The sequence below is a fragment of the Caenorhabditis briggsae genome, assembly GCF_000004555.2.
Source record: "Caenorhabditis briggsae complete genome, chrV, whole genome shotgun sequence".
Taxonomy (NCBI): domain Eukaryota; kingdom Metazoa; phylum Nematoda; class Chromadorea; order Rhabditida; family Rhabditidae; genus Caenorhabditis; species Caenorhabditis briggsae.
The window spans coordinates 15,568,599-15,582,518 of NC_013488.2; the positions used below are offsets into that span (position 1 = coordinate 15,568,599).

General features: G+C 36.8%; 6 protein-coding genes across 6 annotated transcripts; 3 read left to right on the forward strand and 3 right to left on the reverse strand.

The window, feature by feature from the left end:
- Positions 1 to 617: 617 nt before the first annotated feature.
- Positions 618 to 1,698, forward strand: CBG04871 (the record flags this gene model as incomplete). Its single annotated transcript, XM_002637994.1, has 3 exons — positions 618 to 685; positions 744 to 1,398; positions 1,444 to 1,698. 3 exons carry the CDS (start codon positions 618 to 620, stop codon positions 1,696 to 1,698), a joined length of 978 nt encoding a protein of 325 aa, XP_002638040.1.
- Positions 1,699 to 1,848: 150 nt separating this feature from the next.
- On the reverse strand, positions 1,849 to 6,663 carry CBG04873 (the record flags this gene model as incomplete). Its single annotated transcript, XM_045238233.1, has 6 exons — positions 1,849 to 1,853; positions 3,346 to 3,555; positions 3,680 to 4,466; positions 4,749 to 5,545; positions 5,592 to 5,698; positions 6,575 to 6,663. 6 exons carry the CDS (start codon positions 6,661 to 6,663, stop codon positions 1,849 to 1,851), a joined length of 1,995 nt encoding a protein of 664 aa, XP_045092791.1.
- Positions 1,860 to 3,158, forward strand: CBG04872 (the record flags this gene model as incomplete). Its single annotated transcript, XM_002637995.1, has 4 exons — positions 1,860 to 1,945; positions 2,229 to 2,339; positions 2,541 to 2,889; positions 2,937 to 3,158. The coding sequence occupies 4 exons, from the start codon at positions 1,860 to 1,862 to the stop codon at positions 3,156 to 3,158; spliced, it is 768 nt and encodes a 255-aa protein (XP_002638041.1).
- Positions 6,664 to 7,214: 551 nt separating the features above from the next.
- On the reverse strand, positions 7,215 to 8,972 carry Cbr-sri-2 (the record flags this gene model as incomplete). The annotated part of the gene is made up of 5 exons (XM_045238234.1): positions 7,215 to 7,411; positions 7,968 to 8,064; positions 8,111 to 8,563; positions 8,613 to 8,756; positions 8,820 to 8,972. 5 exons carry the CDS (start codon positions 8,970 to 8,972, stop codon positions 7,215 to 7,217), a joined length of 1,044 nt encoding a protein of 347 aa, XP_045092792.1.
- A 566-nt stretch (positions 8,973 to 9,538) lies between these two features.
- CBG04876 lies at positions 9,539 to 13,506 on the forward strand (the record flags this gene model as incomplete). Its single annotated transcript, XM_045238235.1, has 3 exons — positions 9,539 to 9,595; positions 12,394 to 12,861; positions 13,357 to 13,506. The coding sequence occupies 3 exons, from the start codon at positions 9,539 to 9,541 to the stop codon at positions 13,504 to 13,506; spliced, it is 675 nt and encodes a 224-aa protein (XP_045092793.1).
- On the reverse strand, positions 10,524 to 10,685 carry CBG04875 (the record flags this gene model as incomplete). The annotated part of the gene is made up of 1 exon (XM_002637998.1): positions 10,524 to 10,685. The coding sequence occupies one exon, from the start codon at positions 10,683 to 10,685 to the stop codon at positions 10,524 to 10,526; it is 162 nt and encodes a 53-aa protein (XP_002638044.1).
- Positions 13,507 to 13,920: the final 414 nt, after the last annotated feature.

Here is a 13,920-nt window from a genome sequence, read left to right on the forward strand (position 1 = left end):
TGACCCGTTGCCTTGGACCCAAGTGACTTTGGATTCGAGATCACTGATTTTTTCGAACTAGATGCAAAGTTTTGAATTTTGAATGGAATTTTTGAAAAAATTTCAGAATCTCAGAATCTCAGAATCTCAGAATCTCAGAATCTCAGAATCTCAGAATCTCAGAATCTCAGAATCTCAGAATCTCAGAATCTCAGAATCTCAGAATCTCAGAATCTCAGAATCTCAGAATCTCAGAATCTCAGAATCTCAGAATCTCAGAATCTCAGAATCTCAGAATCTCAGAATCTCAGAATCTCAGAATTTCAGAATATCAGAATCTCAGAATCTCAGAATTTCAGAATATCAGAATCTCAGAATCTCAGAATCTCAGAATCTCAGAATCTTAGAATCTCAAAATCTCAGAATCTCAGAATCTCAGAATCTCAGAAAAATCATTTTTTCGTCATTTTTTTGTTTGTTTGTCCTTCTCTTCTCTATTTCTCTGGCACCCTCCTCTTCTTTCGAAACTCTCGCGGTCGTAAAATTTTCTGTGTTGCCCTGTATTGCGAAACAAAATTTGTATTAGTTTTTAACAAATTCACCTTCAAATGTTTCCAAAATCTTGAATTATTTTCAGAATGTCGCTACAAGAAATGCCGGAAAAAGTTTTAAATAATTTGATGAATTTTTTGGACTTTAGAGAGATGTGAGTTTTTAAAAAAGTAATACGATTTTTTGTATTTTCAAAATTAAAAAATTTCCAGACTAACTCTCCGGAATGTGTCTCATAATCTCCGAAACCATATTGACAAGACCAAACCGGATTTTTCGATTATCCTAATTTCCATCCACGCGGATTTCAATAATCAGAAAAACCAAATTTGGCTCAAGACCCAAGACGACGAACATTTACAAGTTGCATATCAAAAAGAAGAAAATGGCACTCAACTTTCCTGGGATCAAAAATCGAAATTTCTGGAAAATGTCAACTATTCCAGTGTATTTTTCAACGATTTTTCAAGGATTCTGGACCATCAAAAATCAGTTTTAACCGAAATAAAAATTGCGGCTCATGTGATTCCGGAAGATTTGAAAAAAGTTTTAAAATCTCGAAAATCTCCAATAAAAGCCAATAAGCTATTGATGGAAACCACTCATCAATCTCAAGTTTTGGAAGTTTTACCATTTATGGATATCGAATTTCTGAAGGAAATCGGAATCTATGAAATTCGGCAAAACACGGTTCAAGAGCTCTGGAAAATCGATAAAATCGTAGAAACTAGTTACTGGAAAAGAGCTGAAATTTTTGAAAGCCTCGGATTCCACGTGGATGTTTCAGTGGAAAATTTCAAGCATTTTTCGAAAGGGACATGGAGTGTGAGCGCGATTTCTGCCGAGGATTTGGACTTTTTGAAAACGGTAACCTTGTTTGTTTTCTTCAGAATATAATTTTTAAATTTTCAGAATTTTCTCCAATTGCCAACATTCAAGTTCTGTGTCATTTATTATCAGATCTTTAAGAACCTGGATCAATTATTAGAACTTTTTGGCGCACCATTTATTATTTACGACTTGGGAAAAGAAAATCAAAAGCGATGGTATTTCAAGTTCCCAGATAATTCTGTTTTGAATATTTTACTAGTCCCATCTATGATTTTTCTGACTCGAATCGAAAAAAATGAAGTTCCGGAAGGAGCGGAAATTGTTGGTTCTGAATAAATGTCTTTGTTGTGATTTTTTGCTTCTTTTTTTAATGGTTGTCGTCACCATAAACAGTTTTCCAATGATTTTTTCTTATCACACTTTATTGTTGACATCACTGATAATTCACTAACATTGAAGTCGACGATTGGCAGAATATTCTGAAAATCAACCTAGAAATGCCAAAAAAGCAGCGATATTCTTTGGCTGATATGCCGGAAAAGGTGATTATGCTGATTTTGGAAAACTCCGATTTTCGATCTATGTGAGTAAAATTTTTTGAACAGTCATTGAAAATATAACATCCTCAAAAGTTAAAAGATGATGTTTTTTTAAATGTATAAACGTGGAGAGTTACAGTCAATTTTTGAAATATTAGAAAAACGGAAAATGTGTAAAAAATACTTCACATAGAAATTTCTCAATGTCAAAATCTGAAATTTTCAAAAATGAAAAATGTTAGAATTTTTGAATTTTAGATTTTTCGAATTTTAGAATTTTGAGGTTTTAGAATTTTAGTATTTTAGCATTTTTATATTTCTTTTCAGCCTGAACCTCCGGAAAGTTTCTTACGACCTGAGGAATTTCATAGACGAGAAAAAACCGGATTTGCAACTGGAAATCATTCAAATTCATATCGACAGTTCTCGAGTCAAAATGTACCTTCATGATTTATCAAAATCCAAACCAGCACAAATCGAATATCTGAAAGACAAAGGAAGATACGAGGAGAAAATTCCAAAAAATCGGAAACCCTGGAAAGCAATTGTTCTAAAATACGAAGACATTCTGGAAACATTTTGCAATGATTTTCAAATAACTTTAAATCTTCAAAACACAAAAATCTTGCAAAGTTTCAGTTTGACTGCCTCTGAAATCCCAGAAGAATTCAAGAAAGTTTTGAAAGCCAATCCTCTGAAAACTGAATGTTTTGCAATTACCACAAGCGGCCCAAATGAAATCCTGGACGTTATCTCTTCTATCGATTCTGGGAATTTGAAAGAAATTTGTTTCTATAACATTGACGAGTTGCCCGAAGAAGTTTGGGATTTTGAAGAAATCGTGAAGCTCGAGCAATGGAAGAATTCAGCAATTCTAGAGATGGTTCAATTTTATGTGCATTTGGAAATTTGGAATTTCTTGCATTTTTCTCAAGCTCATTTTCGAATTTTGGAAATTACTGTAGATGATATTTTCGAATTGAAAAAGGTACCTCTGTTTGCTGGTTTGTCTGAAATTTTTGATTTTTTTTTCAGAATTATCTCCTGATGCCATCTTTCAAATTTGTTCACGTGGAGTACAAAAACCTGATTGGCGAAATTTATGAAATGGGTGCTACAGAGCTTGGAAACCACCAAAAATGGTTGTTCAAGTTTCCAGAAAATTCTGAATTTGTTCTTGAAGTTTCGTTGTCTCCTAAGAATCTATATTTTCGAAAAATTCCAGTTTCCCATGTTCCAGATAGTGCTCTGATTTGAAATTTTCCTCCAAAATTCGCGGAAATAAATTGTCTGAAATTTCGAATTGAAATAAGGAAATATTTATCATTATTTTCAAAAAAACCTCGGAACATCAAACTTGTTTCGTCGGGTAAGTAATATGACTAGAATTAGAATTATTAAATGTACAAAAATTCAAAGCTAATTAATTAATTAACTAATTAACTGAATTCAAAATATTGGTAGGAGATTCTGCTCTTTTGTGATTTCTCGAAATCGGGCCTATCGTAAAAACCGGAGAATTTGGGGTATAATTTTCCAGGTGCGTGGAATTTCGGCGAACAATTTTTTCGGGTATCAGGATACAAATATTTCCTTCTGATGGATGTTGATTGAGGTGACGTTGAAGTTGGGTTGAGTCGATTTTCAGCTCGATCTGTAAACTTTCATTTTTAAGTAATTTCTAAAACTCTAAAACCCTAGCACTCAAAAACTCACCGAACTGGAAGTAGATAATGTGTCATCTTGATTATTATATTCAAATTTGTTTGGTATTTCACTGATCGGAGCAATTTTATGAAAATTCGAAAGTGAATAGATATTTTCCCTTGAATTTTTCCGAGATCTCCTCTCTTGGAATTCCTTCACAGCTTCATCCAATTGTTGTTCCTTCACTTTCTCTGTAGCCTTCTTAGAATACATATACTGACGTCTTCTTCTCGAAACAATGATCCAAAAAATTTTGGAAAAGAATAGGGATAACTCTGTGATAGTGATAACAGACATTCCCAAAAACATTCCCATATTTCCTCCAATATCCGAAAGAACTTGAGTAAACGATGTTGCTTGTACTTGGGAATACGATGTGTAGTACATTTCAGCAAAGAAGATGTTGATGATTGCCAAGTTGTTCTTAATATGAGCTTCCGTTTTGTTACTGAACTTTTTGAGCCATAACAGAGATCCTTGATTGAAACCATCTCCATAAGAATTGTATGATGTGTAGCTTGTGCTTTGGCATTCCATATGACACTCTTCACAGTCTGGAAGCTCCAAATATTCCGATCCATTGACTTTTCGAATCATGTGCTTGTCCATACAAGTTATCGATTCATACGGCGCGCAGATTCGGTGTTCTGAGAATCGGTATTTCAGAAATATAAACAGTTGCTCATTCTCACTTCCATCCACGTTATAGGTAAACGGAGCACATCCACAAGTCTTATTAAAATGCTCAGCGATACACAATGCACGACAGGCAGACGCAGAATAGGACAGTTTAGTTTTGTAACTTGGAGGCCAATTCTCAGAGCAGTTTCCCCATTCTCGTGGGCTTAGCAAGTTGTGCTGTAAAAAGTTAGAAAGTTTGAATTTTGAAACTTTCGAGTTTTTCGAATGTTAGAGGTTCCAGGAATTTCTGAATTTCTGGAATTCTGAAGTTTTGAGTGTTCGAACTTTCGAATTTTTTGATTTTTTGAGTTTCATAGTTTCAGAATTCCAGAATTTCTAGTTTACTGAATACAATGAAAAAAATTTGGACTACTTTTTCAGGACTTCAAATTGGACAAGTCAAAATTCGGTAAATTTTTGCCCAGTACTGTACCTAAGCGAAAGAAAAATTTGACCTACCGACACAGCCTTAATCGCGGAGTACACATTTCTGGATGGCGAAACACTAATGCCTTCAGAAGACAACTCAGCGTTGGCACCTGGCGGGTGCACATAGTATCTGAATCCATTCTCATAAATATTCGAAAATATCGCCGACGCATCTGAATCCTCTCCTCTTAATTCATCTTCCAGCTGAGCGTCAACAATCATCTGAAGTCCCGCTCCCGATCCTGGTGAGATCTGTTTTTTCATCCATTCTGGTGCTAGATTCTGAACATCCAACTCGTAACATTTTCCGAGCGATGTGATTTTTGGTTTCATGTATTTACAGCAATCGAACCTTCTTCCACCGAAATAGCATGTCAAGAACATTTCTCCACAGTCATAACCCGCAGTTCTTAAGAATTTGATGGTCCGAAAGTCGGTATGGTTTTGAAAGTAGGTTTCTGCCTGATCGTGAGTTTTCTTCAAATTATGTCTATCCAGGTTACTGTACAGGAACATTGCGTCCATATTAGTTTGTAACAAATATTCCAATGTTGCTCCTGTCAAGTCTCCAGAAGCGTTCAATTCCCTGACATACGACTTCTTGATAGGGTTGAAACTGCAAACAGTGACGGCTGGAAAATCCATTCCTCCCTCGTTGACAATAAATGAAACTTGAGACAATGTGGGTTTTGAAAAGTACATTTCCAAAAGAAGATACGTTTGAAAACATAACAATGCTAGGGCGGAGCCAACGATAAGAATCCAGAAGGCTCTCGCGAATCTTTTTCCGTAGTATATCCGTTTGGGACCATGCATGGTAGTTGTGCCTGAAAAAATATCATCTTTGATGGATCAGGATTACTGTATGCTTACTTGAAAAATGTTTGGTTTCTCTATCCGCTGAATCCACTGTGTTAATTTTATTTTTATTTGAGTTCTGGGATACAACCAATTGATTTGTGAGCCTGTTTGGTGAGCTCCTGCAAATTCAGAATCTTTTTTCTATTCTATCAAAGTTTGTTTTTGGTTTTTCAACTTATGACCAGCCAAGTACCTTCCTTCGATCTAAACACGTCATTCAAATGACCGGTCAGAATTTTGATTGAAAATTGGTGAGACTGGGTCATTTCTATCAGCCTCTCCCCGTTTTCACACACTATTTTGTCGGGCCCGATGCAGTATAAATATGCAAAAGCGTAGTCGACATTTTCTCTTAATTCTGAGACATTACCTTATTCTGTTTATCTTATTTTTGAGCTCAATTATCTCGGTTGCTATCAGTTATATCAAACATTTATCAACTGGCAATGTGTTGGTAACATTATGAGAAACATTTTGTTTTACAGGTTTTTGATATGTTTTATAGGATCAATTTATCTCATTCCTTGTAACAGATATCAAAAATTGGTCAACTGACAAAATGTTTATAATTTTATCAAGAACATTTTGCCAATTGACCAATTTTTGATATTTTTTGCATGGATTGAGATAAATTGGTTCGAAGTTGACGGTCAGAAAACATTCTAAATTACAGTGCTCGCGTGAAACTACCGTATTCGCTCTAATGAACACTCACCCAAACCGTCAACTTTAAGCTTAATTATCTCGGCTTCTTCGGAAGATATAAAAAATTGTCAACTGATAAATTATTTATCATGATATTACCAATATTTTATCAGTTGTCAACGTTTCCATAGCTTTGACAGGAGCCGAAATAATTGAGCTTAAAATTGACGGTACTTGGAGTATTCTATTCAAGTTCACATTACTGAATTGTTTGATATTTCGACTTTTAAAATTTAAAATTTTTCTTTTTTTAGCTTTTTCTTAAAATCTAGTTTTCAAAACGCACTCACCATTCTTGCGTCGTAACATCCGAATCATATCCAGAAAACCGTCTGGATCCTTCAGATCCAGGTCGTTTAGGTTCGAGATACATGACCATCTCTCGAAACTGATCAAAGTGACCGGTCAGAATGAAATTGAGAAAAAGTGTCAATTTCGACAATCATAGGAGGTTGCAGAAAAGAAAACGTTGACACCTTCTGAAGAAAATAGTGTATCAAAAAATTACTGCGAGAGAAGTCAGACGAAAAACGGAAACCGAATTGGAATTCCCCCGACACACGCGCGTTTTTTATAACTGCTGATCGAATTGATACGATCAGAATAAGAAAAGAAAATCAAAGAAAACACCGATTGTTTTTTCAAGGGTTACGGTAGATAGCAGTTAGGAAGATAAATGGCTAAACCGTAAAAAAGAGGAAGTTTGAAAATAAAAAGTTCAGATATCCATTTTTCGTATCTTTTATCAAAACTTTTACTGGTCAAAATCAAACAAGTAAAAATCACAAATGAGACAAAATAAATGAAGTCATGAAGACAAAGAATAGTTTCAAAAAAAATGATATCATTTGTCAGTTCCAACGTTCCTTATAGTTAGGCGTCATGAGTCATGGTCCAGACATAAAATTTTAAAAATTTATCTTTTCAAGTTCAAAACATGGCAGACGCAATTCTCGATGCATTATCCTTTGCTACCAAAAACTTCGAAGTCGGTAACGTCGTCGTGAATGATTTGTTTTTAACTGTAGAAATCAACCATAAACGGTAGTGTCGATTGAAGTACATCATGCTCAATGTGCCAAGAAAAGTGTGAAGAGAGCAGAAGATTAGGGAGATGAAGAAGATTACTGAAAAAAAGGTATTGAGATCCAGAACTTGGAGAATTTGAGATTAGGAAACTTCGATGTTTTCTTCTTTTTTTTTTTTTGAAAACTTTGAGCGGACATATTAGAACTGACGGCTTCGCAACAACATAACTATAGACACACAACGTTTTAGGAACATGATTCTTTAGAACCGGGCTGCTTCAGACCGACGTATTTAAACTGATAATTTTGCAACTCCTTCGGTAAAAAAACGCGACGTTCCAGAACCGTGGTGTTTCGATACCGCGACGCTTCAAAGCAACATCATTTCACTACTGTGACGTTCTAGAACTGATCATTTCAGAACGGTTGCGGCACCGTTGAAAAAACTAGTAGAACAAAAAAAAAACAAGAAAAACACAACCGCGTAGTCCTCGTGGATCAAGTTTTTAACCAGTTACTCAAAAGCTCTTACCGGTAAGTGAAAATCAGTGACCACACACGGACGGCGAGTTTTTTTAAAAATCTGTTATCTAGGCCGACCGGACTGGGAATTTTTTTTTTGCTGTTTGGTATAATCGGCTTGCTGCAAACTCACTTTGAAAGAACTCACTTTGAGTATTAGGGATTGAAAACATCAGAGGACCGATGACGGCTAGAAGAGGAACATAAAACGCAACGATTGGAATGGAGATCTGAAACTTTTTGTAGTTTTCAAAAGTTTTGCTTACCACAACTCACCTGATAACAAAGACTCTTTATCAATTGCAAATGAATTTTTCTTGTCTTCACAGATAGATCAAATCTATGAAGGGACCGATTGGATAACCATATCAACAGGATCACAGTAGCGAGTCCCAATGCAAGTCTCAGAAAACACGAGGCCAGAAAAAGTGCATGTTTGAGTTCGACAATGACACATACAAAATAGACATGCTCATCGATAATTAGATACTGTAGTTCTGGGTATAATCTAGCGAATTGGGCTTTGGCAACTTCTTGATCGGGAACTGCATAATGGAAACTGATAATCATCATTGTTATCAGAAATACTTGATATAGGAAAACTAAAATTACAGATGAAAAAGTGCTCAATTTATGTTTATGATTCATGGGGAGAATAATTTGATATCGAAGGAAAAATAATAGTTCAACACTTCCAGCGGTAATGTATAAGGACACAAATACCATTATCTGAAATTTCAATGATTTTTTTTGAAAAAAAAAGTGATATGATACTCACACACTGGGCCTCGGTGCTTTTCTGGAAACCCAAAAATTGAAAAATATGGGTCAGGATTCCATGGGGTCGACCAATTGGGAATGGAGAGTAGATGACTGGCAATGTGCCAATGTTGATGAAAAAATCACTGGTTAGGGAGCAGATCTGAATATTTTTCGTTTATTTTTCAGCAGTTACTGTAAACTCTCTAATAGAACGACCACCAACCTGAAACGTCAACAAATGCCATCTCAATGACGCGAGCTGACTTTTTTGACAGAATAAAATAATTAAAACCCCAATTATATTAATTGGTGTAGTGATAATTGCAGTGAAATGCATACTATAAATGTACCAGTTGGGTCCAACTTCAATGGGCATTTTCTAGAAGAATAAGGCGGAAATATACAACTTGAAACTTCAAAATTTCAAAACGAATACTAAGAAAAAGCCAAGTAGCAGAACATCAGTCGTCGTAATCAGAGAACAAAACAGGCGTAGGAAAATGTGATATATGTCACGTGGTAGATTTTAATGAGGTTTTATGTATGTTCGAAAATTTGGGAGATTCTTTTTCAAATAAAAAAAACAGGGTATTCCAAAAATTGTCTGAAATTCTTAAAACTTGAAAAAGTAGTGTCTAACAGTATATGTAGACGTACGTTGATGTGTCTAAACTACGCCTAGACTTTCAAAATTTTCCGGTTCACTAGATCTGAAAGTCTATTAGTCATCGAACTACACTTTTGAGGCTCGAATTTCTTAGAATTAAAAAATACATTCAAACCACTAAATCATTAAATCATCCACGTGCACTCCAAACTTTAAACCAAAAAAAGTTCCCAAGTAAAAATCCAACAGTTTCGAATTCTGAGCAATTCCAATTTTCCATTTAGTTGATCCTCGGTTATTCGTGTTCCACAGATAGCAATAGATCAAAATAATCGATGGATTCCTTACTGTATCTTCTCATCTCATCGACGATCATCGTTGGCGCACTTTTTGTTAGTTGGTTTGAATTTCACGGGGTGGTCAGCTTATGATCCAGCTGATGAGACATGATGAGCAGCTGATGAGCCTCCTTTGAGCCGTCAGTAAGACTCCGGCATAGGAAAAAATTTAAGACTTTCAAATTTCGCGATTTGATTTGTCTAAAAAATCTCCGTCTTAGAATCTTAGAAACTTAGAATCTTAAAATCTTAAAATCTTACAAGGGAAGTGTTGAGAATTTGCTCAAAATTTCTGAAAAGGTACTTTCAAGCATGCTGAATACGATTTCAGCAATATCTCGGTCATAACCATAATAAGAACCAAAATATGGGCTCTCAAAGTGTTTTCAGTACTAAATTTTGACCAAAAACTAGCATTTTTCAAGCTTTAAAACTTGTTTTTCAGGATCTTTTCGAGCGCGAAACTCATTTTTGAACATTTCTCTATTTCCTGCAGCTGTTTTTGGACATTTTCAAAAAAAAAATATTTTTTCTAAAATTTTTGAAAAAAATCGCCACGGGTTCCCACACACTCTAAAAACCATACTTGTAAAATTCCGGGCCCGGCCCGGAAGGCCCGGTGTCATAAATTCTGTATTTTTTAGCCAAATTTTGAGCTCTCAATATAATTTTTTCCATTTTTTTTTTCGTATTTCGGATTGTTTGTCTGTCTGATCAAAAAAGAGAAAAACTCGAAAAAAAATTTTTTGGTCGAAAAAAATCACATAAGGGTCCCCCCTTATGTGTTTTTTGAAAATTTCGAAACTAGTGAAATGACGGGCCGGGCCGGGCCTCCGAAATTCCGGAAAAAGCCCGGCCCGTACAAAGTACAGGGTGGCTGAAAAGTATTGAGACACTTGTTTTTTGTTGTATTTTCAAAAATGGAGTTTCAACAAAAGAACCAGATTTATTTTTTCAACAAATGATAGTAATAGAAAAGATATCAGAGGAGATATTCGAAGTTTGAGCCTTCGGCCTTGATGCACGCCTTCAAACGAGCTGGAACAGAAGCGACGGTGCGCCGGAGGTAGTCATCGTCAAGATCATCCCATGCTTTGAGCAAAGCGGCCTTCAGTGAATCCACATTTGGGTGCGATCGAGCCATCACCTTTTCCTCCAAATATCCCCAAACGGAAAAGTCGAGTGGATTCAGATCGGGCGAGGAAGCGGGTCACATGTCCTTGCCCCAGTAGCCAGGGAAATGAGCGTCGAGAACAGCTTTCGTGGATTTCGAGCCATGGGACGGGGCCCAATCTTGTTGAAGAATGAAGGGTTGCTGGCCAAAGTGGCTAGTGACCCACGGCCGTAAAACATCCATCAACACCAACATTTGGTACACATCCGAGTTGATTTTCACATTTCTATCAATGAAAACCAGTGGGACTTTACCTTCCGACGTCAATCCAGCCCACACCATCACTGACTTTGGAAAAAGTCTCTTGTAGGCCAGACGACGTTTTGGGGACTTTGCTTCGTCCTTTGACAACAATTGCCGAGCATTCTGTCGGTTCGGAAGCGGCTCAACCGTAAAAATTTTCTCATCAGTCCAAATGACTTCAGAGAGGCGGCGCACCTTGAGTGCGTCGAGCAACTTTTTCGCTTTTTCGAGCCGATTCTTCTTGGACTGTTCTGTGAGGTATTGGCCACGAAGGAGCCGATAACTGTTCAGACCCAAGTCCTTTTTCACAATGGATTGAACCGATTGTCTTGAGATTCCGAGCGATGAAGCCATTTGGTTCATGCTGACCGCATCATTTCGTGTGATTCTCTTCTTGATGATGCCACGAGTCCGGCGAGTGTTGACACTACGAGGTCTTCCGCTTTTCTTAAGCTCCAACACATGTCCTCGATCTTTCAATTGTTGCACAACTCGATAGACAGTTGCTCTCGGAAGAAGAAGTCTTCGAGCGATGTCACCGGTGGAGATGCCGTCGTTGAACAGCTTGGCAATGGTTTGGCGATGAGGAGAAGCTCGCATAACTTTGTGAAGAGATAAAGTGATGGGAAATGGCTCTAATGTCGGCTTATATACGCTCCCTATTTTCGAAAATACGACTTGGCACGGTGCCAAGAGCCATCATAACAAGTGTCTCAATACTTTTCAGCCACCCTGTATGCTAAAAACGATTTTTTGAAAAAATTTTTGAAAGCGCAAAAATGTCTTTCAAACACTCTGAAATGATAGAAACATTATTTTCACAAAATTTGGCAGCTCTATTTCGTCTGTGAGCCCTGATATTTTCCAAAATCTGCTAATTGCAAGAACTTTGAAAAGCCTTCTCCAATATTGCTCGAAATCACACGGAATACACAGAAATATATGAAGATCATTTGAGTGATCGATTTTGTGGTGTTCCACTCAAAAAAGAGCAAGACGGAGCAATTCCGAGAGTCAAAAGTTATGCTTTTGGGCGATAGAACCAGTCGAAAAAACAATATTTCAAAATTTCTTCAAAATTTCAAATGCCTTCTTCTCGAAAAAAACAAAAAAAGGTTTACCACAGTGGGGTTCGAACCACCATAGTCACTCTTAATGAGTCTCCCTCTTACCACAACACCACACAGCCCATATTTTCCTCTCGCGCGGAGGGCGTTTAGGATAGAGGGGCGTAGTAGAGAGAGGGAGAGGGCGAAATCGACCGAAAAATTTCAGACGAAGATTTTCAGCTTGTTGATGATACTATGACCTAGATTTTCTCGTCATCGTGTTGCGGATATCTCAAACTATCAGTACTGAAATTTTTAGCAAATTCTCAACGCCCCTCCGAAAACACTTCCATTGTTAGAATCTGAAACTTTTAAATATTTTTCAGACTTGTGGTAAAAAGAAGTCAAAAGGTAATACGAATTCCATTTCGACACCTGTCAAAAATTCCGTTCGAAATGCTCCAGAAAGTGCTCCAGATGCTCCAGGCGGGCCATCTCAAGAAAAAGCCCAAGACGGAGCACCGGAAAAACCGGCGAGCAAGATTGTCCAGTTAGAAAAGAAGGCCAGTGCTGCAAAAGTGAAGTCCGAGGGCAAAAAATCCCAGAAATCAAAGGAATCGAAGAAATCTGAGAAAAAATCCAAAAAATCCGAGAAGAAATCGAAGAAAGATTCAAAGAAGGAATCCAAAAAGGGTTCAAAGAAAGGATCAAAGAAATCAGAAAAGAAGGCGAAAACGGTCAGTGAGGAGCAGAGGCCAGATCGTCCGGAAAAGTTAACAACCGAGGAGAAAGCACCAGAAAAGCCGAAAACTGAAATTACGAAAGAGGCGACACCATCGAAGAAACCTGAAGGAGTACGGATTACTGTAGAAATTTGTTTTTTTTTAATTATGCGTGAAATCATGCTTTTAAATTAGCCCTTAAAGGTGGGGGGACATGAAAAAATAATGTTCTTGAAATTCTGTGTATATACGCCCCTCGAGGAGTCGAACTTCTGCGAGCGAGGATTGAGGGTGCGGCGCCGCTACCAACTGAGCTACACGGGCAAAGGAGTAGCGGGCGCCCGATGGCAAACATAAGGGTGAGGACGACCGCTGTACGCAGAGTGACATTAAGCGTTGTACACCGTTACGGTAGAATGCATACTCTGGCTACAAAAATCTTACGAAAAATCTCCTGTCCCTCCACCTTTAAAATTACTTTCAGTCCTTGGAAAGAACAAGAAATTCTTACGTAAAATATTATTTTTTCTTAAAGTTCGGAATTTTTATTATTTCGAAATTGTCACGCAAGAAATCAAAAAATAAAGTGAATTCCGAACTCCATAACAAAGTTTGTTGTTTTTGTAGGCCGCCGAAATCTCGAATCCCCTCGTGACACCTGAAACTGATGAATTCCCAACTTTGGAGGATGAAGCTGAGAAGACTAAAAATGACGGAGGAAAGAGTAAGAATGCAAAAGAGGGAGAGAAGAAGGCGGATAAGGACAAGAAGAAGTAGTTGAAGTGAACTTAATTTTAAGACTGTAAATGAATGGATTTTATTAATTTTCTATTTTAATTTCTGAAATTCTATTATCTTGAATACATCCTGAAAGCCTTGCATTTGTAAATTTCGAGATTTTTTATATTCTAAAATTTAGGGAGCCATCATAGATTTTTTTTTCAATTTTTTAATTGCGAAACGCCCAAAGCAACAATTTCTTTATTCGCACAGTTTTTCGATTTTTACGCTAGTTTTTTCACCTTTTTTTGTACTTTTCAATACTTTGAAAATTCGAAAAATGGAACGCAAAAATTGAAAAATTGTGTGCCTCTCAACTCCCAAAGCAACAATTTCTTTATTTTTTGGAAAGAATTTTCGATTTTTTAAAGCTGAAATTTAGTTTTTTTTTATTGTTAATGGAATTCTGGA